The 26,528-nt window shown below is 45.8% G+C and overlaps 1 protein-coding gene across 1 annotated transcript in view; it reads right to left on the minus strand.

Moving 5' to 3' along the window:
- Positions 1-26,528, minus strand: part of LOC139386942 (calmodulin-regulated spectrin-associated protein 2-like) — a 136,774-nt gene that overhangs the window by 78,722 nt on the left and 31,524 nt on the right. Inside the window, exons 3-4 of the mRNA XM_071132845.1 lie at positions 10,345-10,533; positions 6,706-6,795 (exon numbers count right to left, since the gene is read on the minus strand). Of these exons, the coding sequence (XP_070988946.1) occupies positions 6,706-6,795; positions 10,345-10,533 (279 nt within the window). The remainder of the gene's footprint in view (positions 1-6,705; positions 6,796-10,344; positions 10,534-26,528) is intronic.

The following is a 26,528-nucleotide window of genomic DNA, read 5'->3' on the forward strand; positions in this document are numbered from 1 at the left end:
CAACATCTCCTCCCCGCTGATCCTCAACACTGGGGCCCCACAAGGGTGCGTTCTGAGCCCTCTCCTGTACTCCCTGTTCACCCACGACTGCGTGGCCACGCACGCCTCCAACTCAATCATCAAGTTTGCGGACGACACAACAGGGGTAGGCTTGATTACCAACAACGACGAGACGGCCTACAGGGAGGAGGTGAGGGCCCTCGGAGTGTGGTGTCAGGAAAATAACCTCACACTCAACGTCAACAAAACTAAGGAGATGATTGTGGACTTCAGGAAACAGCAGAGGGAACACCCCCCTATCCACATCGATGGAACAGTAGTGGAGAGGGTAGCAAGTTTTAAGTCCCTCCGCATACACATCACAGACAAACTGAATTGGTCCACTCACACAGACAGCATCGTGAAGAAGGCGCAGCAGCGCCTCTTCAACCTCAGGAGGCTGAAGAAATTCGGCTTGTCACCAAAAGCACTCACAAACTTCTACAGATGCACAATCGAGAGCATCCTGGCGGGCTGTATCACCGCCTGGTATGGCAACTGCACCGCCCTCAACCGTAAGGCTCTCCAGAGGGTAGTGAGGTCTGCACAACGCATCACCGGGGGCAAACTACCTGCCCTCCAGGACACCTACACCACCCGATGTCACAGGAAGGCCATAAAGATCATCAAGGACATCAACCACCCGAGCCACTGCCTGTTCACCCCGCTATCATCCAGAAGGCGAGGTCAGTACAGGTGCATCAAAGCTGGGACCGAGAGACTGAAAAACAGCTTCTATCTCAAGGCCATCAGACTGTTAAACAGCCACCACTAACACTGAGTGGCTGCTGCCAACACACTGACACTGACTCAACTCCAGCCACTTTAATAATGGGAATTGATGGGAAATGATGTAAATATATCACTAGCCACTTTAAACAATGCTACCTTATATAATGTTACTTACCCTACATTATTCATCTCATATGCATACGTATATACTGTACTCTATATCATCGACTGTATCCTTATGTAATACATGTATCACTAGCCACTTTAAACTATGCCACTTTGTTTACATACTCATCTCATTTGTACATACTGTACTCGATACCATCTACTGTATCTTGCCTATGCTGCTCTGTACCATCACTCATTCACATATCCTTATGTACATATTCTTTATCCCCTTACACTGTGTACAAGACAGTAGTTTTGGAATTGTTAGTTAGATTACTTGTTATTACTGCATTGTCGGAACTAGAAGCACAAGCATTTCGCTACACTCGCATTAACATCTGCTAACCATGTGTATGTGACAAATAAAATTTGATTTGATCTGATTGATTTGATTTGAAGACAATGTAGGAGTGGCTTCGGAACAAGTCTCTGAATGTCCTTGAGTGGCCCAGCCAGAACCCACACTTTAACCCGATCGAACATCTATGGAGAGACCTGAAAACAGCTGTGCAGCAACACTCCCCATCCAACCGGACAGAGCTTGAGAGGATCTTTGGAGAAGAATGGGAGAAACTCTCCAAATACAGGTGGGCCAAGCTTGTAACGTCATACCCAAGAAGATGTGAGGCTGTAATCACAGTCAAACGTGCTCCAAGAAAGTACTGAGTGAAGGGTCTGAATACTTATGTAAATGTGATATCAGTTTTTATTTGTAATAAATGTGCAAAAAAAATTACAAAAAAAAATATTTTCTCTTTGGCATTATGGGGTATTGTGTGTAGACAGATGAGGAAAAAATACTATTTAATCAACTTTAGAATAAGGCTGTAACGTAACAAAATGTCAAGGGGTCAGAATACTTTCCCAGTAATGCTAGTTAGTGCTAGTTTGACCACCATCTTTGAGAAGCATTTGATAGCCTTCAATAGTGGCTGTACTAGAGATTTTAAAACCTTTTTTTGTAAGAACATAGTATATGGGACTGATATTAAGAAATTTTGCCTGATTACTTGGCTTAATATTATGGTGTTTCTATTCCAAGAAAAACGGCGTGGCGGTGGGTATTAGGCTACAGTACTTGGCTATTTAGCTAAAGAATCCCCATGTCATGCGGGAGACCGGGGTTCAATTCCCCAACGGGGAGGAAGGAGTCAGCTGTCCTTGTCAATAAGAATTTGTTCTTAACTGAATTTCCTAGTTAAATAAAGGTTAAACTAAGAGCATAACATTTCTAATTGTAGTCTAACCAATACCCAAACAGATATTCAGTCAAAATAAAATCTCATTGATTTTTCAAGACCAGTCCCCGTGCTCGTCTCAGAGAAGTGCGAAACGGTGCTAAAAAAGTTGCAGGCTTTTGCTTCAAATCCTATTGTTTCTAACTTCAATATGCTCTTTAAATAAATAAGACCTACACCATATTTAACAGCACATTACTCAACACTAGTGACTCACGTCGCCTTCGGTAGGCCTACAGTATATCGAAAAATATGACGTGACTCTCCGCCAATAATTACATATAGAGGATTCTAAATTAAAACCAAAAGCCGCCTCATGGGTCTCCCGGTGGCGGCCGACACGGGTATCTGTAGCAACGCATTTTTTGCATTGCGATGCGGTGACTTAGATACATCCACAAAGTATCAAAATACAGAGAGGTGTTGGTAAAGGTACAGTGCCTTGCGAAAGTATTCGGCCCCCTTGAACTTTGCGACCTTTTGCCACATTTCAGGCTTCAAACATAAAGATATAAAACTGTATTTTTTTGTGAAGAATCAACAACAAGTGGGACATAATCATGAAGTGGAATGACATTTATTGGATATTTCAAACTTTTTTAACAAATCAAAAACTGAAAAATTGGGCGTGCAAAATTATTCAGCCCCTTTACTTTCAGTGCAGCAAACTCTCTCCAGAAGTTCAATGAGGATCTCTGAATGATCCAATGTTGACCTAAATGACTAATGATGGTAAATACAATCCACCTGTGTGTAATCAAGTCTCCGTATAAATGCACCTGCACTGTGATAGTCTTAGAGGTCCGTTAAAAGCGCAGAGAGCATCATGAAGAACAAGGAACACACCAGGCAGGTCCGAGATACTGTTGTGAAGAAGTTTAAAGCCGGATTTGGATACAAAAAGATTTCCCAAGCTTTAAACATCCCAAGGAGCACTGTGCAAGCGATAATATTGAAATGGAAGGAGTATCAGACCACTGCAAATCTACCAAGACCTGGCCGTCCCTCTAAACTTTCAGCTCATACAAGGAGAAGACTGATCAGAGATGCAGCCAAGAGGCCCATGATCACTCTGGATGAACTGCAGAGATCTACGGCTGAGGTGGGAGACTCTGTCCATAGGACAACAATCAGTCGTATATTGCACAAATCTGGCCTTTATGGAAGAGTGGCAAGAAGAAAGCCATTTCTTAAAGATATCCATAAAAAGTGTTGTTTAAAGTTTGCCACAAGCCACCTGGGAGACACACCAAACATGTGGAAGAAGGTGCTCTGGTCAGATGAAACCAAAATTGAACTTTTTGGCAACAATGCAAAACGTTATGTTTGGCGTAAAAGCAACACAGCTGAACACACCATCCCCACTGTCAAACATGGTGGTGGCAGCATCATGGTTTGGGCCTGCTTTTCTTCAGCAGGGACAGGGAAGATGGTTAAAATTGATGGGAAGATGGATGGAGCCAAATACAGGACCATTCTGGAAGAAAACCTGATGGAGTCTGCAAAAGACCTGAGACTGGGACGGAGATTTGTCTTCCAACAAGACAATGATCCAAAACATAAAGCAAAATCTACAATGGAATGGTTCAAAAATAAACATATCCAGGTGTTAGAATGGCCAAGTCAAAGTCCAGACCTGAATCCAATCGAGAATCTGTGGAAAGAACTGAAAACTGCTGTTCACAAATGCTCTCCATCCAACCTCACTGAGCTCGAGCTGTTTTGCAAGGAGGAATGAGAAAAAATGTCAGTCTCTCGATGTGCAAAACTGATAGAGACATACCCCAAGCGACTTACAGCTGTAATCGCAGCAAAAGGTGGCGCTACAAAGTATTAACTTAAGGGGGCTGAATAATTTTGCACGCCCAATTTTTCAGTTTTTGATTTGTTAAAAAAGTTAGAAATATCCAATAAATGTCGTTCCACTTCATGATTGTGTCCCACTTGTTGTTGATTCTTCACAAAAAAATACAGTTTTATATCTTTATGTTTGAAGCCTGAAATGTGGCAAAAGGTCGCAAAGTTCAAAGGGGCCGAATACTTTCGCAAGGCACTGTATATTGTCCTGCTAATAGCCCATAATGGGCTATTATAATACTGTACATGGCGTCCAGGTCAGGATAACCAAAACATTTCTTTATTAAAGACTATCAGAAAGAATGTTGGTACTTATTTATTTTGATGCAAAGCCATGAATGAGTGAGTCACTCAGCTTTATGTAGGTGCCACTATATATGAATGTGCCATCAACTTGATAATATATAATGATATTTTGGAGGTTATTTCGTTTTTAAAAAACGAAAGTGAGCGATTGTAATCTGAATAAAGGCCAAAATAATATTTGTAAAGGCCAAAACATTTATTTCTGTTTTTAGGGGGAGAGAAACCTGGGCCAATTGTGTGCCACCCTATGAGACTCCCAATCACAGTCGGATGTGATACATAATATTTGTTTTGTCTTTTCTTGTGGATTAAACTGAAATTGCAACCAATCAAGGCAAGTGAGACAGCCAACCTAACTTAGAAATACATTTGATGATAGAACTCTTCCCCTACCCTCCTTCCAGGCAAGTCTATTGTCCAGCTACCTGCTAATAGCCATAATGGCGCTGTACAACGTGGCCATGTGTGTTTGAAAGAGTATTTTCTAGTAAGCAACAATTTGTTTACCTTCATTAGACAACTTTGTTCCAATATTTCTGTAATTCAGTGATATTCATTCCCATAGAAATTCGTTATGGATCAATAACTAAATAAACATCGGCATTTTGAAAGAGTATTTTTATCATCATTTTATTAACGAAAGCATAAAGATGCCATTATTAGTTACATTGTTTTAGTTTGAACGTGCAAACTGGCACTAAGAAAAGGGGAAACATTTCCCAAGTCAGTGCCAATTTTAGTGCAATGCCCCTTAAAGTGTTGCTATGTCCTACCCAGTGTGGCAGGGTGGGGTTCCACCCCCCCTCCCCCATGGGCTAGGTCTGTCTTCTGTGCGCGGCGCTGCGGCCCTGCGGCCCATCCCGTGCCCCCTGCCCTCAGGCCTAGGAAGGCTCAGGTCTACAGAGAGGAGAGAACCATCAGGCCTACAGAGAGGAGAGAACCATCAGGTCTAGGAAGGCTCAGGTCTACAGAGAGGAGAGAACCATCAGGCCTACAGAGAGGAGAGAACCATCAGGTCTAGGAAGGCTCAGGTCTACAGAGAGGAGAGAACCATCAGGTCTACAGAGAGGAGAGAACCATCAGGCCTATAGAGAGGAGAGAACCATCAGGTCTACAGAGAGGAGAGAACCATCAGGCCTACAGAGAGGAGAGAACCATCAGGCCTACAGAGAGGAGAGAACCATCAGGCCTACAGAGAGGAGAGAACCATCAGGCCTACAGAGAGGAGAGAACCATCAGGCCTACAGAGAAGAGAGAACCGTCAGGCCTACAGAGAGGAGAGAACCGTCAGGTATACAGAGAGGAGAGAACCATCAGGTCTACAGAGAAGAGAGAACCATCAGGTCTACAGAGAGGAGAGAACCATCAGGCCTACAGAGAGGAGAAAACCATCAGGCCTACAGAGAGGAGAGAACCATCAGGTCTAGGAAGGCTCAGATCTACAGAGAGGAGAGAACCATCAGGCCTAGAAAGGCTCAGGTCTACAGAGAGGAGAGAACCATCAGGCCTACAGAGAGGAGAGAACCATCAGGTCTAGGAAGGCTCAGGTCTACAGAGAGGTGAGAACCATCAGGCCTACAGAGAGGAGAGAACCATCAGGTCTAGGAACGCTCAGGTCTACAGAGAGGAGAGAACCATCAGGCCTACAGAGAGGAGAGAACCATCAGGCCTAGAAAGGCTCAGGTGGATCAAAATGGGGCTTAGGTGGTGGGCTTTGCTGGGGCGTGGCCCTGGGGCGTGGTGTGGACAATAGTGCCGTCGCCGACCAAACATTTTTTAAAATGTAGATATTCCCTGACTGTCTAGCTTTTATTTAGGTGATTATATCTCGAAGATGATCTTTGTAGAAAATATATATGTTTATTAGCGTTTCTACATACTTTAAATCTGGTTTTAGTCATGTAAGTTAACACTGAAAATGTTTCTCCATCCTGAATATTAATACGGTTTGGACACATAGACGGACCGGCCAAGACTTTCTTAAGTGAAACAGCCCTGCATCCAGAACAGTGGGCGGTGAGAAGCTGCTAGAATCCTCCCTTCATGTCCTATTCAATCTGAAACGACCCAGTGGCTACTGTGACTGTCTCCTGTGTCAACAACTGATAAGAGTATTCAAAAGACAATGTTTTCTCACCCCCCCCCTACCCCCATAGGAGAACCATTTTTGGTTCCAGGTAGAAACCTTTTGGGTTCCATTCCACAGAGGGTTCTACATGGAAGCCAAAACATTTTTTTTCTAAGAATGTAGGCCTTACATAAATGCCTGCAGTGCAGTCTCTCATAGCGTAGCAGTGTCTCTCTATACAGCTGGCATGAGACTGAGTTCCTGTTTTCTGTTAGCAGGGGGAAGGTCTGTACTCACCCTCTGAGCTCCTGTAGCTGTGGTCTCAAGACAAGAGCTCTCTCTCAACCTCTGCTCCTCCACCAGAATCCCCCTGAGGTGCTCATTCACCTAGACAGACAGACAGACAGACAGACAGACAGACAGACAGACAGACAGACAGACAGACAGAGAGGTTATTATTGAGGGTCACATTACCAACAAGTAAGGGAGATTACTGCTACCATAATGTAGGTGAGATTACAGCTACCATAATGTAGGGGAGATCAGGGTCCATAATGTAGGAGAGATTACACCTTCCATAATGTAGGTGAGATTACAGCTACCATAATGTAGGTGAGATTACAACTACCATAATGTAGGGGAGATCAGGGTCCATAATGTAGGGGAGATTACAGTTTCCATAATGTAGGGGAGATTACAGCTACCATAATGTAGGGGAGATCAGGGTCCATAATGTAGGTGAGATTACACCTTCCATAATGTAGGGGAGATTACACCTTCCATAATGTAGGTGAGATTACACCTTCCATAATGTAGGAGAGATTACACCTTCCATAATGTAGGGGAGATTACACCTTCCATAATGTAGGGGAGATCAGGGTCCATAATGTAGGTGAGATTACACCTTCCATAATGTAGGGGAGATTACACCTTCCATAATGTAAGGGAGATTACAGCTTCCATAATGTAGGTGAGATTACAGCTACCATAATGTAGGTCGATATTACACCTTCCATAATGTAGGTGAGATTACAGCTACCATAATGTAGGTGAGATTACACCTTCCATAATGTAGGTGAGATTACAGCTTCCAAAATGTAGGTGAGATTACAACTACCATAATGTAGGTGAGATTACACCTTCCATAATGTAGGTCGATATTACAGCTACCATAATGTAGGTGAGATTACACCTTCCATAATGTAGGTGAGATTACACCTTCCATAATGTAGGAGAGATTACAGCTACCATAATGTAGGGGAGATTACAGCTACCATAATGTAGGGGAGATTTCAGCTTCCATAATGTAGGAGAGATTACAGCTACCATAATGTAGGTGAGATTACAGTTTCCATAATGTAGGAGAGATTACAGTTTCCATAATGTAGGTGAGATTACAGCTTCCATAATGTAGGAGAGATTACAGCTTCCATAATGTAGGTGAGATTACAACTACCATAATGTAGGTGAGATTACAGCTTCCATAATGTAGGTGAGATTACAACTACCATAATGTAGGGGAGATTACAGCTTCCATAATGTAGGGGAGATTACAACTACCATAATGTAGGTGAGATTACAGCTTCCATAATGTAGGAGAGATTACAGCTTCCATAATGTAGGAGAGATTACAGCTTCCATAATGTAGGGGAGATCAGGGTCCATAATGTAGGAGAGATTACAGCTTCCATAATGTAGGGGAGATTACAGCTACCATAATGTAGGTGAGATTACAACTACCATAATGTAGGGGAGATTACAGCTTCCATAATGTAGGTGAGATTACAACTACCGTAATGTAGGTGAGATTACACCTTCCATAATGTAGGTGAGATTACAACTACCATAATGTAGGAGAGATTACAGCTACCATAATGTAGGGGAGATTACACCTTCCATAATGTAGGGGAGATCAGGGTCCATAATGTAGGAGAGATTACAGCTTCCATAATGTAGGGGAGATTACAGCTACCATAATGTAGGTGAGATTACAACTACCATAATGTAGGTGAGATTACAGCTTCCATAATGTAGGTGAGATTACAACTACCGTAATGTAGGTGAGATTACACCTTCCATAATGTAGGTGAGATTACAACTACCATAATGTAGGGGAGATTACAGTTTCCATAATGTAGGTGAGATTACACCTTCCATAATGTAGGGGAGATTACAGCTTCCATAATGTAGGAGAGATTACACCTTCCATAATGTAGGTGAGATTACACCTTCCATAATGTAGGGGAGATTACAGCTTCCATAATGTAGGAGAGATTACACCTTCCATAATGTAGGTGAGATTACACCTTCCATAATGTAGGAGAGATTACACCTTCCATAATGTAGGTGAGATTACAACTACCATAATGTAGGTGAGATTACAGCTTCCATAATGTAGGTGAGATTACAACTACCGTAATGTAGGTGAGATTACAGCTACCATAATGTAGGTGAGATTACACCTTCCATAATGTAGGTGAGATTACAGCTTCCATAATGTAGGTGAGATTACAACTACCGTAATGTAGGTGAGATTACAGCTACCATAATGTAGGTGAGATTACACCTTCCATAATGTAGGTGAGATTACAGCTTCCATAATGTAGGTGAGATTACACCTTCCATAATGTAGGTGAGATTACAGCTACCATAATGTAGGTGAGATTACACCTTCCATAATGTAGGTGAGATTACACCTTCCATAATGTAGCTAGCTACTTCCGTCAAACTTCAAAGCACTACTATGACTTCATCATTCAGCACATGAAAACATCTCTCATAGGCTCATAAACGTTCCATCTCTAAGCCGTGTTGTGTACGAGTGTAACAAACCTCATGGGGAAGTAGAAGGAGTCCATTGTCTGATAGGTTTTAATGAGAAAGCCCTAATCTTGTTTTTCTAGGGCTGTTGTCTCTTCAAAGGGCTCCAGTGCCAGTGATGTACACACACACACACACACACACACACACACACACACACACACACACACACACACACACACACACACACACAACATGAACTAAGAATCACTATCGTGCACTACTGTATGCCTGCGAGCTGCTGTGTGTGAGAATGTGTGAGCCCATCCACAAGTAAGTGATCATGTCATCTGTGTGTTTCCTGAGTGTGTGTGTATTCATGTTAATATTTGTGTTCATCCATCATATCTCCGCATGAGTGTGCATTTTTCCATGCGTGGCTCAATATGTGTACGTGTGTGTGTGTGTCTGTGTGTGTGTGTGTGTGTGTATATGTGTACGTGTGTGTGTCTGTGTGTGTGTCTGTGTGTGTGTGTGTGTGTGTATGTGTACGTGTGTGTGTATGTATGTGTGTGTGTCTGTGTGTGTGTGTACATTTTGGTATCCCTCTGGCCTTGGCCTGCAGCAGGGAGCAGGAAACACATTGGCTTCTGCAGGGAGGAATGTAAACAAGCTCAATGGCACAGAGCCAGACTTGATTTAATGGGATGTTATGAGGATTTCAACGGTGGGGATGCATTATCCAAATATTAGCAGCTAACAGGAACTATCTTTTAGGGCTAAGACTCCACATGACTGTACGTACATTTGGTTCCTGGTTAAACCTCCCAGTCCTGTGTAAACAGACGTTAAAAGTTTATTCTGACCGGGGTCTCTCTCAGTAATCTGATCTGACACGTTGTCCGTTTGCAATATTACAACAGAGACGTTACTTAAAACAACAAACATATTTTTTTCCTCCGACATCATTGCACGCACCATAGAACAGAGTTCTACTAGGTTTTTACCCACAATGCTGGCTGCTCATTTCCTCTAATCAAAAACAACAACAAATGTGCCAGGGGCGGCCAGTGGCGTCGTTTCACCTTTCTGGGATCTCAGCTTTAAGAATATACAGTGGGGCCTAATATGTCATATCTCTGGTATTAGAGTGTGTGTGTATCTTAGTACCCTAACCTTGTTGATCCATGTGGTGACTGCGTCCTCAGGGTCGTAAGGCAGATCTCTGATGTGTCCGTCGGGGTGGGAGGAGGGGTCGTTGAGAGGTGAGGAGCATCTGTGGACACACGCCATCACCCGCTCCACACTCACCATCTCCACCGTGTACGCCAACATCAGAGTGTCTATCAGGGCCAGGTGGGAACTCTGGGGAAAAGAGATGGAGAGGTGTTAGAGTGGATCCTCTCAGAGAACATGGACTAGAGATGTTTGCTAGACTAGATGCTCAGAGAGGACACAATCATCAATGTTTCACAGAGAACATTAGTTCCCATTCCCTCTTCATGTCAACCAGAACAAACAGGTGAGACTGAGGGTCAAAGATACCCATCTAAGGTCAAATGTAGGTCACATAAAATCATTGGGCATGTTTGGTACAAAACCGGTACTTCAGTACTTAGATGGACGTCACTTAAGTTCTAAATGGGGAACTCAAATGTGTGTGTGTGTGTGTGTGTTGGTCTGAGTGTAAATGTGTGTGTGTGTTGGTCTGAGTGTAATGTGTGTGAGTGTGTGTTGGTTTGAGTGTAAATGTGTGTGTGTGTGCGTGTTGGTCTGAGTGTAATGTGTGTGTGAGTGTGTGTTGGTCTGAGTAGAACAGTACAAAGCATGACATTCTGCTGGCCTTTCCATTCCAGGGGAGGGGGGAGAACAGAACAGCTGCTCTTCCTGCCTCTTCATGGGTCTGCTCCACTCTAACATTTCTAGTGTGTGTTTACTTCCTGCTTGGGACGCAGGTCAGCGCTGCTGTTCAGATTCAGATGGATTCAGAAGGTCACTAGTGTGGTAGGACGGCTGATCTACAATCAGTTGATTCAAGCCGAAATGACTGCATGTTACATTACCTGGTACTACATTATGTAGTTATCACAGTAGACAGGCAGCCCTGCAGTTAAGAGCGTTGGGCCAGTAACCAGAAGGTTTCTGGTTCGTATCCTCACACAGGTGAAAAATCATCTATTGACGTGCCCTTGATAAAGTCATTTAACCCTAATTGCTCCTGTAAACCGCTCTGGATTAGAGCGTCTGCTAAATGACGTCAATGTAAAAATAACTTATATACACTGAACAAAAATTTTAACGTAACATGAACAATTTCAAAGATTTTACTGAGTTATAGTTCATATTAGGAAATCAGTCAATTGAAATAAATGAATTAGGCCCTAATCTATGGGTTTCACATGACTGGGAATACAGAGGGAATATATCTGTTGGTCAAAGATACCTTTAAAAAAACAGTATCTGGTGTGACCACCATTTGCCTCATGCAGCGTGACATATCTCCTTTATATAGAGTTGATTAGGCTGTTGCATGGCTGTGCGAAGTTGGATATTGGCGGTAGCTGGAACACGCTGTCATAAGCATCGATTCAGAGCATCCCAAACATGCTCAATGGGTGACATGTCTGGTGAGTATGCAGGTCATGACAGAACTGGGACATTTTCAGCTTCCAGGAATTGTGTACAGATCCTTGTGACATAGGGCCGATCATTATCATGCTGGATCTCATGCTGGATCTGTGCATTCAAATTGCCATTGATAAAACGCAATTGTGTTTGTTGTAGCTTATGCCTGCTCGTACCATAACCCCACCATGGGACACATCAGCAAATCGCTCACCAGCAGGACGACATACACATTTTCTGCCTTCGGTCCGGTACAGTTAAACTCGAGATTCATCCGTGAAGAGCCCACTTCTCCAGCGTACCAGTGGCCATTGAATGTGAGCATTTGCCCACTGGAGTCGGTTACGACACCAAACTGCTGTCAGGTCAAGATCCTGGTGAGGATCAGTTGTCCAAACCCACAGTTTTATCATCACCTGCCCAGGTGGCTGGTCTCAGACAATCCCGCAGATGAAGAAGCCGGATGTGGAGGTTCTGTGATGGGGTGGGTACACGTGGTCTGCGGTTGTGAGGCCGGTTGGACATACTGCCAAATTCGCTAAAACGGTAGAGAAATTAACATTCAATTCAACAGTTCTGGTGGACATTCCTGCAGTCAGCAGGCCAATTGCACGCTCCCTCAAACCTTGAGACATCTGTGGCATTGTGTTGTGTCACAAAACTGCAAGTGGCCTATTATAAGGACAATCTATAGGAAACCTAGTAATGAACTGAGTCTGTTATTCCAATAAAACTACTGAAGTAAAACCAACAGCACCAAGCAGCAAAACTAACACCTAGCAACAAAACTAACAGTATCAAGGAACAAAACCAACAGCACAAAGGAACAGCACCTATCAGCAAAACCAACAGCACCTATCAGCAAAACCAACAGCACCTAGCAACAAAACCAACAGCACCAAGCAGCAAAACAAACACCTAGCAACAAAATCAACAGCACCAAGCAGCAAAACAAACACCTAGCAACAAAACCAACAGCACCAAGCAGCAAAACAAACACCTAGCAACAAAACTAACAGTATCAAGGAACAAAACCAACAGCACAAAGGAACAGCACCTAGCAACAAAATCAACAGCACCATGCAGCAAAACTAACACCTAGCAACAAAACCAACAGCACCAAGCAGCAAAACCAACAGCACCTATCAGCAAAACCAACAGCACCTATCAGCAAAACCAACAGCACCTATCAGCAAAACCAACAACACCTAGCAGCAAACAGGCAGAAGGAGGAAAGGGGGGAGACAAACAGGCAGATGGAGGAAAGGGGGGAGACAAACAGGCAGATGGAGGAAAGGGGGAGACAAACAGACAGAAGGAGGAAAGGGGGGAGACAAACAGACAGAAGGAGGAAAGGGGGAGACAAACAGACAGAAGGAGGAAAGGGGGGAGACAAACAGACAGATGGGGAAAGGGGGGAGACAAACAGGCAGAAGGAGGAAAGGGGGAGACAAACAGACAGATGGAGGAAAGGGGGGAGACAAACAGGCAGAAGGAGGAAAGGGGGAGACAAACAGACAGAAGGAGGAAAGGGGGGAGACAAACAGACAGATGGAGGAAAGGGGGGAGACAAACCGACAGATGGAGGAAAGGGGGGAGACAAACAGGCAGAAGGAGGAAAGGGGGAGACAAACAGACAGATGGAGGAAAGGGGGAGACAAACAGACAGAAGGAGGAAAGGGGGGAGACAAACAGACAGAAGGAGGAAAGGGGGGAGACAAACAGACAGAAGGAGGAAAGGGGGGAGACAAACAGACAGTAGGAGGAAAGGGGGGAGACAAACAGACAGAAGGAGGAAAGGGGGGAGACAAACAGACAGAAGGAGGAAAGGGGGGAGACAATCAGACAGAAGGAGGAAAGGGGGGAGACAAACAGACAGATGGAGGAAAGGGGGGAGACAAACAGACAGATGGAGGAAAGGGGGAGACAAACAGACAGAAGGAGGAAAGGGGGAGACAAACAGACAGAAGGAGGAAAGGGGGAGACAAACAGACAGAAGGAGGAAAGGGGGGAGACAAACAGACAGAAGGAGAGTGAGAAAAAGAGAGAGAGAGAGGCACAGAGACCAACTAACCAATGTTTCCATGATTTCCCTCCCAGATATTTAAAGTCAGTCCCAGTTCCTCTACTCCCCTGCCAGTAAATATAGTAGGTTAGTACAGAGTCACTACAGACTACAGTGGTAAAACATTAAACACTTAGGATTTGGTGAAAGCTATACATTAAATAGATCATCAAATTACTATTTTATAGCCGTCAGTTTATCAAAATAATCCAAGAGACTGTATTTTCTGACATCACCCCTCCAAGAATGATAGATCAACTGCATAATCTGATACAGCATAATCGGTGTGATTCAGACATATGACATGAAGACCCGTGTATCTTCATAGTTCTAGTAGATGCCTAACATAGCATACAGTATAAACCCTCTTCTAGGGCTGTGAATGTTAAAATGAAATCAGAATCCTTAACGTTAAGAAAAATCCCTAAATTTGTACACACTTACTCAATCCAGGGTTTTTCTTTATTTTTACTATTATCTACATTGTAGAATAATAGTGAAGACATCAAAACTATGAAATCATGTGGTAACCAAGAAGGTGTTAAACAAATCAAAAGTGTTGTTTATTTTACCAGGTAAATTGACTGAGAACACATTCTCATTTACACCAACGACCTGGAGAATAGTTACAGGGGAGAGGAGGGGGATGAATGAGCCAATTGTAAACTGGGGATTATTAGGTGGCCATGATGATATGAGGGCCAGATTAAGGGAATTTACTCAGGACACCGGGGTTAACACCCCTACGTTTACAATAAGTGCCATGGGATCATTTAGTTACCACAGAGAGTAAGGACACCCGTTTAACATCCCATCTGAAAGACGGCCCCCTACACAGGGAAATGTCTGCAATCACACCCCGGGGCATTGGGATCTTTTTTTAGATCAGAGGAAAGAGTGCCTCTTACCAGCCCTCCAACACTACTTCCAGCAGCATCTGGTCTCCCATCCAGGGACCAACCAGGACCAACCCTGCTTAGCTTCAGAAGCAAGCCAGCATTGGGATGCAGGGTGGTATGCTGCTGGCAAAAGTAGCCACCATTTGCCCTGATGACAGCTTTGCACACTCCTGACATTCTCTCAACCAGCTTCACCTGTAATGCTTTTCCAACAGTCTTGAAGGTGTTCTCACATATGCTGAGCACTTGTTAGCTGCTTTTCCTTCACTCTGTGGTCCAAATCATCCCAAACCCTCTCAATTGGTTTGAGGTGGGGTGGTTTTAAAAATAAAGAAAAACCTTGGAATGAGTAGGTGTATCCAAACTTTTGACTGGTACTGTATAAATATACGGTAGGGAGAACAAGTATTTGATACACTGGCAGCTCTTCTCTTCTGACTAGCAGCCCAAGAGGCTTACAGTACACTGGGCTTTATCATCCAGAAATCCACTCTGGATTTAAACCAACAGCTTTATAGACAGAGTGTGCAGTTATGAGATTTAGTCCTAGTCTCTTCTGAACCCTCTGGCTGTATGTACATAAACACACCAATCTTTAATGTTTTGAACATGTTCTTAATTAAGCTGGCAGAAGTATGATAACTTTGAGGTATGTTGGGCTTATGGGAGTAAACACTTTTCCATTCAATTAAATACAAACACAAATTTGACTAAAACAGTGGATGTACTAGATACTGTAATGCAACCTCAGTCCAACATTAGGGAGGAGTGCACTCTGACGTAATAGCAGAGACAGACAGTCACTTCGTGTCTGTGTTGATAAAGTTGTTTGCTATAATATGCTATGAGAAAATATATACATATTTTGATATTTTACCTTTGTGTACTATTGAAAAACTATTTAAAAGTGTTGTTTTGGAGGCTCTTTTTTTTACATTGTTGCTCATAGAAAAAAAAGGTGCTATCTAGAACCTAAAAGGGTTCTTCGGCTGTCTCCATAGAAGAACCTTTAACTCGGAAAGTCCGTTAAGAACAAATTCCTATTTACAATGACGGCCTACCGGGCCTAACAGTGGGTTAATTGCCTTGTTCAGGGGCAGAACAACATTTTTTTTTACATTGTCAGCCCGGGGATTCGAACCAGCAACCTTTCGGTTACTTGCCCAACGCTATAACCATTAAGCTCCCTGCCGCCCCCATTGTTGGTTACAGGTAGAATCCTTTCGGTTCCAAGTAGAACCCTTTCTACAGAGGGTTCTACTTGGCACCCAAAATGGTTTTACCTGGAACCAAAAAGAGTTATCCTATGGGGACAGCCGAAGAACCCTTTAGGAACCCTTTTCTCTAAGAGTGTAGGGAAAGATACTGTCACGCTAGATAGCTGAGTTGGGGTGAGCTTTAACTGATCAAGCTACTTACAGTCGCTGGAATAAAATCAGTCCTGGTGTTGACAGTAAACATGGATTAAAAAGACATGCCCTAGCTTTCACTAATCCCCTCATAAAGATATCTGCTGTGTGTGTGTGTGTGTCTTCAGAACCATTCTTAATGGGACTTGGTTGGTGACAGTAGCACCTTCTAAGGCTGTGGTTTTACCAGATAACGTATGACGGCTGTACTCCTCTCCTCTCACAGTGAAAACATGGACATTGCATGAAGAGAACACATATTGACGTCCCATCCTCTCTCATTAGGTCATCAAACACGGCAGTAAAGCTGTTATTAGTGTGGTGTAAAGCATAAATCCTGCTTATGTTGCCCGTTATTCAGCAATAAAGGCTGTGTGTGTGTGTGTGTGTGTGTGTGTGTGTGTGTGTGTGTGTGTGTGTGTGTGTGTGTGTGTGTGAGAGACATGCATTTTACTGCTGTAACATTTATAGTTGACTCCACTCGTAAATGTTATAATACAGTAGAGTAGCTTACATGCTTGTTATAGGCTACAAGCAAACGAGGACACCAGCTGCCTGATACAGACTGATCAAAGGGTGACTGGCCCAGCTGTCTAATACTGACTGGCCCAGCTGTCTAATACTGACTGGCCCAGCTGTCTAATACTGACTGACCCAGCTGTCCGATACGGACTGATCAAAGGGTGACTGACCCAGCTGTCTGATACGGACTGATCAAAGGGTGACTGGCCCAGCTGTCTGATACGGACTGGCCCAGCTGTCTAATACTGACTGATCAAAGGGTGACTGGCCCAGCTGTCTAATACTGACTGGCCCAGCTGTCTGATACGGACTGGCCCAGCTGTCTAATACTGACTGATCAAAGGGTGACTGGCCCAGCTGTCTAATACTGACTGATCAAAGGGGGACTGGCCCAGCTGTCTAATACTGACTGATCAAAGGGTGACTGGCCCAGCTGTCTGATACGGACTGATCAAAGGGTGACTGGCCCAGCTGTCTGATACGGACTGGCCCAGCTGTCTAATACTGACTGGCCCAGCTGTCTGATACGGACTGATCAAAGGGTGACTGGCCCAGCTGTCTAATACTGACTGATCAAAGGGTGACTGACCCAGCTGTCTGATACGGACTGATCAAAGGGTGACTGGCCCAGCTGTCTAATACTGACTGGCCCAGCTGTCTAATACTGACTGATCAAAGGGTGACTGGCCCAGCTGTCTAATACTGACTGATCAAAGGGTGACTGGCCCAGCTGTCTAATACTGACTGATCAAAGGGTGACTGGCCCAGCTGTCTAATACTGACTGATCAAAGGGTGACTGGCCCAGCTGTCTGATACGGACTGGCCCAGCTGTCTAATACTGACTGGCCCAGCTGTCTGATACGGACTGATCAAAGGGTGACTGGCCCAGCTGTCTAATACTGACTGGCCCAGCTGTCTAATACTGACTGATCAAAGGGTGACTGACCCAGCTGTCTGATACGGACTGATCAAAGGGTGACTGGCCCAGCTGTCTAATACTGACTGATCAAAGGGTGACTGACCCAGCTGTCTGATACGGACTGATCAAAGGGTGACTGGCCCAGCTGTCTAATACTGACTGGCCCAGCTGTCTAATACTGACTGATCAAAGGGTGACTGGCCCAGCTGTCTAATACTGACTGATCAAAGGGTGACTGGCCCAGCTGTCTAATACTGACTGATCAAAGGGTGACTGACCCAGCTGTCTAATACTGACTGGCCCAGCTGTCTAATACTGACTGATCAAAGGGGGACTGGCCCAGCTGTCTAATACGGACTGATCAAAGGGTGACTGGCCCAGCTGTCTAATACTGACTGGCCCAGCTGTCTAATACTGACTAATCAAAGGGTGACTGGCCCAGCTGTCTAATACTGACTGGCCCAGCTGTCTAATACTGACTAATCAAAGGGTGACTGACCCAGCTGTCTAATACGGACTGATCAAAGGGTGACTGGCCCATCTGTCTGATACGGACTGATCAAAGGGTGACTGGCCCAGCTGTCTAATACTGACTGATCAAAAGGTGACTGGCCCAGCTGTCTGATACGGACTGATCAAAGGGTGACTAACCCAGCTGTCTAATACTGACTGATCAAAGGGTGACTGGCCCAGCTGTCTAATACAGACTGATCAAAGGGTGACTGACCCAGCTGTCTAATACTGACTGGCCCAGCTGTCTAATACTGACTGGCCCAGCTGTCTAATACTGACTGATCAAAGGGTGACTGGCCCAGCTGTCTAATACTGACTGGCCCAGCTGTCTGATACGGACTGGCCCAGCTGTCTAATACTGACTGATCAAAGGGTGACTGGCCCAGCTGTCTAATACTGACTGATCAAAGGGTGACTGGCCCAGCTGTCTGATACTGACTGATCAAAGGGTGACTGGCCCAGCTGTCTAATACTGACTGATCAAAGGGTGACTGGCCCAGCTGTCTAATACTGACTGATCAAAGGGTGACTGGCCCAGCTGTCTAATACTGACTGATCAAAGGGTGACTGGCCCAGCTGTCTGATACGGACTGATCAAAGGGTGACTGGCCCAGCTGTCTGATACGGACTGGCCCAGCTGTCTAATACTGACTGGCCCAGCTGTCTGATACGGACTGATCAAAGGGTGACTGGCCCAGCTGTCTAATACTGACTGATCAAAGGGTGACTGACCCAGCTGTCTGATACGGACTGATCAAAGGGTGACTGGCCCAGCTGTCTAATACTGACTGATCAAAGGGTGACTGACCCAGCTGTCTGATACGGACTGATCAAAGGGTGACTGGCCCAGCTGTCTAATACTGACTGGCCCAGCTGTCTAATACTGACTGATCAAAGGGTGACTGGCCCAGCTGTCTAATACTGACTGATCAAAGGGTGACTGGCCCAGCTGTCTAATACTGACTGATCAAAGGGTGACTGGCCCAGCTGTCTAATACTGACTGATCAAAGGGGGACTGGCCCAGCTGTCTAATACGGACTGATCAAAGGGTGACTGGCCCAGCTGTCTAATACTGACTGGCCCAGCTGTCTAATACTGACTAATCAAAGGGTGACTGGCCCAGCTGTCTAATACTGACTGGCCCAGCTGTCTAATACTGACTAATCAAAGGGTGACTGACCCAGCTGTCTAATACGGACTGATCAAAGGGTGACTGGCCCATCTGTCTGATACGGACTGATCAAAGGGTGACTGGCCCAGCTGTCTAATACTGACTGATCAAAAGGTGACTGGCCCAGCTGTCTGATACGGACTGATCAAAGGGTGACTAACCCAGCTGTCTAATACTGACTGATCAAAGGGTGACTGGCCCAGCTGTCTAATACAGACTGATCAAAGGGTGACTGACCCAGCTGTCTAATACTGACTGGCCCAGCTGTCTAATACTGACTGGCCCAGCTGTCTAATACTGACTGATCAAAGGGTGACTGGCCCAGCTGTCTAATACGGACTGATCAAAGGGTGACTGACCCAGCTGTCTAATACTGACTGATCAAAGGGGGACTGGCCCAGCTGTCTAATACGGACTGATCAAAGGGTGACTGGCCCAGCTGTCTAATACTGACTGGCCCAGCTGTCTAATACTGACTAATCAAAGGGTGACTGGCCCAGCTGTCTAATACGGACTGATCAAAGGGTGACTGGTCCAGCTGTCTAATACTGACTGGCCCAGCTGTCTAATACTGACTGATCAAAGGGTGACTGGCCCAGCTGTCTAATACTGACTGGCCCAGCTGTCTAATACTGACTAATCAAAGGGTGACTGGCCCAGCTGTCTAATACTTACTAATCAAAGGGTGACTGGCCCAGCTGTCTAATACTGACTGATCAAAGGGTGACTGACCCAGCTGTCTAATACGGACTGATCAAAGGGTGACTGGCCCAGCTGTCTAATACTGACTGATCAAAGGGTGACTGGCCCAGCTGTCTGATACGGACTGATCAAAGGGTGACTGGCCCAGCTGTCTGATACGGACTGATCAATTGGTGACTGGCCCAGCTGTCTAATACGGACTGATCAAAGGGTGACTGGCCCAGCTGTCTGATACGGACTGATCAAAGGGTGACTGGCCCAGCTGTCTGATACGGACTGATCAATTGGTGACTGGCCCAGCTGTCTAATACGGACTGATCAAAGGGTGACTGGCCCAGCTGTCTGATACGGACTGATCAAAGGGTGACTGGCCCAGCTGTCTAATACTGACTGATCAAAGGGTGACTGGCCCAGCTGTCTAATACTGACTGATCAAAAGGTGACTGGCCCAGCTGTCTTGATACGGACTGATCAAAGGGTGACTGGCCCAGCCGTCACTTGAGAACTCTCTGATCACATTATGATGTCTTGCCCGTGTTTGTTTACACGACGTCTCACCTGGGTTTGTTTACACGACGTCTCGCCTGGGTTTGTTTACACGACGTCTCACCTGGGTTTGTTTACACGACGTCTCGCCTGGGTTTGTTTACACAACGTCTCACCTGGGTTTGTTTACACGACGTCTCGCCTGGGTTTGTTTACACAACGTCTCACCTGGGTTTGTTTACACGACGTCTCGCCTGGGTTTGTTTACACAACGTCTCACCTGGGTTTGTTTACACGACGTCTCACCTGGGTTTGTTTACACGACGTCTCGCCTGGGTTTGTTTACACAACGTCTCACCTGGGTTTGTTTACACGACGTCTCACCTGGGTTTGTTTACACGACGTCTCGCCTGGGTTTGTTTACACGACGTCTCGCCTGGGTTTGTTTACACGACGTCTCGCCTGGGTTTGTTTACACGACGTCTCGCCTGGGTTTGTTTACACGACGTCTCGCCTGGGTTTGTTTACACGACGTCTCGTCTGGGTTTGTTTACACGACGTCTCGCCTGTGTTAGTTTACATTACATCTTGCATGGGTTTCTTTTGTCGCCCCGAGAGTTTGATATTTCAGAAATACAAATGAGACTATGAGACTAGAATATTTTCGTCAAATCAACTACTCACCACATTTTAAGCACCGTGGTGCTAGCTAGCTGTAGCTTATGCTTTCAGTACTAGATTCATTATTTGATCCTTTGATTGAATGAACAATATGTTAGTTCATTCTGCAAGAGCTCTGATCGGTTGGAGGACGTCCTCTGGAAGTTGTCATAATTACTGTGTAAGTCTATGGAAGGAGGTGAGAACAATGAGCCTCCTAGGTTTTGAATTCAAGTCAATGTACCAAGAGGAGAACAGAAACTAGCTGTCCTCCAGCGACACCATGGTGCTACCCTACAGAGTGCTGTTGCGAAACAGTGTGTTTTAATCAATTATTTGGTCTCGTGAATATATTTAGTATAGTTTTATCAATTAATTTTTTTTTATTTTTATGTTTCACAAGTATGAAATTCACTGAGTAGGATGGTCCTCGTCTTCCTCCTCTAAGGAGTCTCCACTGGAATACACTGAGTAGGATGGTCCTCGTCTTCCTCCTCTAAGGAGTCTCCACTGGAATACACTGAGTAGGATGGTCCTCTTCTTCCTCCTCTAAGGAGTCTCCACTGGAATACACTGAGTAGGATGGTCCTCTTCTTCCTCCTCTAAGGAGTCTCCACTGAAATACACTGATTAGGATGGTCCTCGTCTTCCTCCTCTAAGGAGTCTCCACTGGAATACACTGAGTAGGATGGTCCTCTTCTTCCTCCTCTAAGGAGTCTCCACTGGAATACACTGAGTAGGATGGTCCTCTTCTTCCTCCTCTAAGGAGTCTCCACTGGAATACACTGAGTAGAATAAACCTGGACATGTGAAAGATTATTCAAAGTAGACATTCATAAGCCACAATTCTTTAACCTATCATGGGTTTTTAGATCAGTGCAGGTGAAGGAAGAGAGGAGACCACTTGAGAGTATTGAGATGTGGCCCTGAACTTTACAAGGAGATAGATGGATGGAGGACAGAGAGATCAAAATCAAATCAAATCAAATTTATTTATATAGCCCTTCGTACATCAGCTGATATCTCAAAGTGCTGTACAGAAACCCAGCCTAAAACCCCAAACAGCAAGCAATGCAGGTGTAGAAGCACGGTGGCTAGGAAAAACTCCCTAGAAAGGCCAAAACCTAGGAAGAAACCTAGAGAGGAACCAGGCTATGTGGGGTGGCCAGTCCTCTTCTGGCTGTGCCGGGTGGAGATTATAACAAAACATGGTCAAGATGTTCAAATGTTCATAAATGACCAGCATGGTCGAATTATAATAAGGCAGAATAGTTGAAACTGGAGCAGCAGCACAGTCAGGTGGACTGGGGACAGCAAGGAGTCATCATGTCAGGTATTCCTGGGGCATGGTCCTATGGCTCAGGTCAGAGATGGATGGAAAACAGACACTAGGGCCTCCATGGAACGAGTTTGACATCCCTGACCTACATTCTATTGGTCTGCTCTTAAGTACTGTGACTGTCACGTAGCCATGCCTCCTAATGTCTTTCCAGAGTAGGCTTTTCACACACATACTGACACATTAAATAACATCTCCTCCCTGTACAGCGCCGATCCTTGATCTTAGCTCCCTATGTGTCTCTCATGGCAGGCATTTAGCACTTACAGAGTGGTGTGGATGGAACACTGTCTCAGATGGAGAGAGACGTGTGGGGGGGGGAGAAAGAGATGAGGGAGACGGGAAAACGGGATGAGGGAGACGGGAAAAGAGAGATAAAAAGAGAGATAAAGCACATTAGAGAAAGAGAGATAAAGCACATGGGAGGTGGGAGGATGAGAGAGAGAGAGAGAGAGAGAGAGAGAGAGAGAGAGAGAGAGAGAGAGAGAGAGGGAAAGAGAGGGAAAGAGAGGGAAAGAGAGGGAGAGAGAGAGAGAGATTCATAGCTCCTTTCTGCTGGATGTCTAACAACTGTAATATTGGGCAGTGTGGTCGAGAGTGCATGTGTTATAAAGACTGACATGCTCCATACGTACCTAGACTTGCTCTGAGACCCCACCCTCTTACTGCAGACTTGCTCTGAGACCCCACCCTCTATGGTACTGCAGTGGAGCACCGGCACGTATTCCCTCTCTCCTCCTATACCACATACCCATTCCCCCTTTACTCTCCTCCTATACCACATACCCATTCCCCCTTTCCTCTCCTCCTATACCACATACCCATTCCCCCTTTCCTCTCCTCCTATACCACATACCCATTCCCCCTCTCCCCCTATACCACATACCCATTCCTCCTTTCCTCTCCTCCTATACCACATACCCATTCCCCCTCTCCCCCTATACCACATACCCATTCCTCCTTTCCTCTCCTCTTATACCACATACCCATTCCTCCTTTCCTCTCCTCCTATACCACATACCCATTCCCCCTTTCCTCTCCTCCTATACCACATACCCATTCCCCCTTTCCTCTCCTCCTATACCACATACCCATTCCTCCTTTCCTCTCCTCCTATACCACATACCCATTCCTCCTTTCCTCTCCTCCTATACCACATACCCATTCCTCCTTTCCTCTCCTCCTATACCACATACCCATTCCCCCTTTCCTCTCCTCCTATACCACATACCCATTCCTCCTTTCCTCTCCTCCTATACCACATACCCATTCCCCCTCTCCTCTTATACCACATACCCATTCCCCCTTTCCTCTCCTCCTATACCACATACCCATTCCCCCTTTCCTCTCCTCCTATACCACATACCCATTCCCCCTTTCCTCTCCTCCTATACCACATACCCATTCCTCCTTTCCTCTCCTCCTATACCACATACCCATTCCCCCTTTCCTCTCCTCCTATACCACATACCCATTCCCCCTCTCCTCTTATACCACATACCCATTCCTCCTTTCCTCTCCTCCTATACCACATACCCATTCCCCCTTTCCTCTCCTCCTATACCACATACCCATTCCCCCTTTCCTCTCCTCCTATGCCACATACCCATTCCCCCTCTCCTCTTATACCACATACCCATTCCCCCTCTCCTCCTATGCCACATACCCATTCCTCCTTTCCTTTCCTCTCCTCCTATACCACATACCCATTCCCCCTTTCCTCTCCTCCTATACCACATACCCATTCCCCCTTTCCTCTCCTCCTATACCACATACCCATTCCTCCTTTCCTCTCCTCCTATACCACATACCCATTCCCCCTCTCCTCCTATACCACATACCCATTCCCCTTTCCTCTCCTCCTATACCACATACCCATTCCCCTTTCCTCTCCTCCTATACCACATACCCATTCCCCTTTCCTCTCCTCCTATACCACATACCCATTCCTCCTTTCCTCTCCTCCTATACCACATACCCATTCCTCCTTTCCTCTCCTCCTATACCACATACCCATTCCCCCTCTCCTCCTATACCACATACCCATTCCCCCTCTCCTCCTATACCACATACCCATTCCCCCTTTCCTCTCCTCCTATACCACATACCCATTCCCCCTCTCCTCCTATACCACATACCCATTCCCCCTCTCCTCCTATACCACATACCCATTCCCCCTCTCCTCCTATACCACATACCCATTCCCCCTCTCCTCCTATACCACATACCCATTCCCCCTTTCCTCTCCTCCTATACCACATACCCATTCCCCCTCTCCTCCTATACCACATACCCATTCCCCCTCTCCTCCTATACCACATACCCATTCCCCCTCTCCTCCTATACCACATACCCATTCCCCTTTCCTCTCCTCCTATACCACATACCCATTCCTCCTTTCCTCACCTCCTATACCACATACCCATTCCCCCTCTCCTCCTATACCACATACCCATTCCCCCTCTCCTCCTATACCACATACCCATTCCCCCTCTCCTCCTATACCACATACCACATACCCATTCCCCCTCTCCTCCTATACCACATACCACATACCCATTCCCCTTTCCTCTCCTCCTATACCACATACCCATTCCTCCTTTCCTCTCCTCCTATACCACATACCCATTCCTCCTTTCCTCTCCTCCTATACCACATACCCATTCCTCCTTTCCTCTCCTCCTATACCACATACCCATTCCCCCTCTCCTCCTATACCACATACCCATTCCCCCTCTCCTCCTATACCACATACCACATACCCATTCCCCCTCTCCTCCTATACCACATACCACATACCCATTCCCCTTTCCTCTCCTCCTATACCACATACCCATTCCTCCTTTCCTCTCCTCCTATACCACATACCCATTCCTCCTTTCCTCTCCTCCTATACCACATACCCATTCCTCCTTTCCTCTCCTCCTATACCACATACCCATTCCCCCTCTCCTCCTATACCACATACCCATTCCCCCTCTCCTCCTATACCACATACCACATACCCATTCCCCCTCTCCTCCTATACCACATACCCATTCCCCCTCTCCTCCTATACCACATACCACATACCCATTCCCCCTCTCCTCCTATACCACATACCACATACCCATTCCCCCTCTCCTCCTATACCACATACCCATTCCCCCTCTCCTCCTATACCACATACCCATTCCCCCTCTCCTCCTATACCACATACCACATACCCATTCCCCCTCTCCTCCTATACCACATACCCATTCCCCCTCTCCTCCTATACCACATACCCATTCCTCCTTTCCTCTCCTCCTATACCACATACCCATTCCCCCTCTCCTCCTATACCACATACCCATTCCCCCTCTCCTCCTATACCACATACCCATTCCTCGTTTCCTCTCCTCCTATACCACACACCCATTCCCCCTCTCCTCCTATACCACATACCCATTCCCCTCTCCTCCTATACCACATACCCATTCCTCCTTTCCTCTCCTCCTATACCACATACCCATTCCCCCTCTCCTCCTATACCACATACCCATTCCCCCTCTCCTCCTATACCACATACCCATTCCTCCTTTCCTCTCCTCCTATACCACATACCCATTCCCCCTCTCCTCCTATACCACATACCCATTCCCCCTCTCCTCCTATACCACATACCCATTCCCCCTCTCCTCCTATACCACATACCCATTCCCCCTCTCCTCCTATACCACATACCCATTCCCCTTTCCTCTCCTCCTATACCACATACCCATTCCTCCTTTCCTCTCCTCCTATACCACATACCCATTCCCCCTCTCCTCCTATACCACATACCCATTCCCCCTCTCCTCCTATACCACATACCACATACCCATTCCCCCTCTCCTCCTATACCACATACCACATACCCATTCCCCTTTCCTCTCCTCCTATACCACATACCCATTCCTCCTTTCCTCTCCTCCTATACCACATACCCATTCCTCCTTTCCTCTCCTCCTATACCACATACCCATTCCTCCTTTCCTCTCCTCCTATACCACATACCCATTCCCCCTCTCCTCCTATACCACATACC

The sequence above is a fragment of the Oncorhynchus clarkii genome, chromosome 28 (genome assembly GCF_045791955.1).
Source record: "Oncorhynchus clarkii lewisi isolate Uvic-CL-2024 chromosome 28, UVic_Ocla_1.0, whole genome shotgun sequence".
NCBI lineage: Eukaryota > Metazoa > Chordata > Actinopteri > Salmoniformes > Salmonidae > Oncorhynchus > Oncorhynchus clarkii.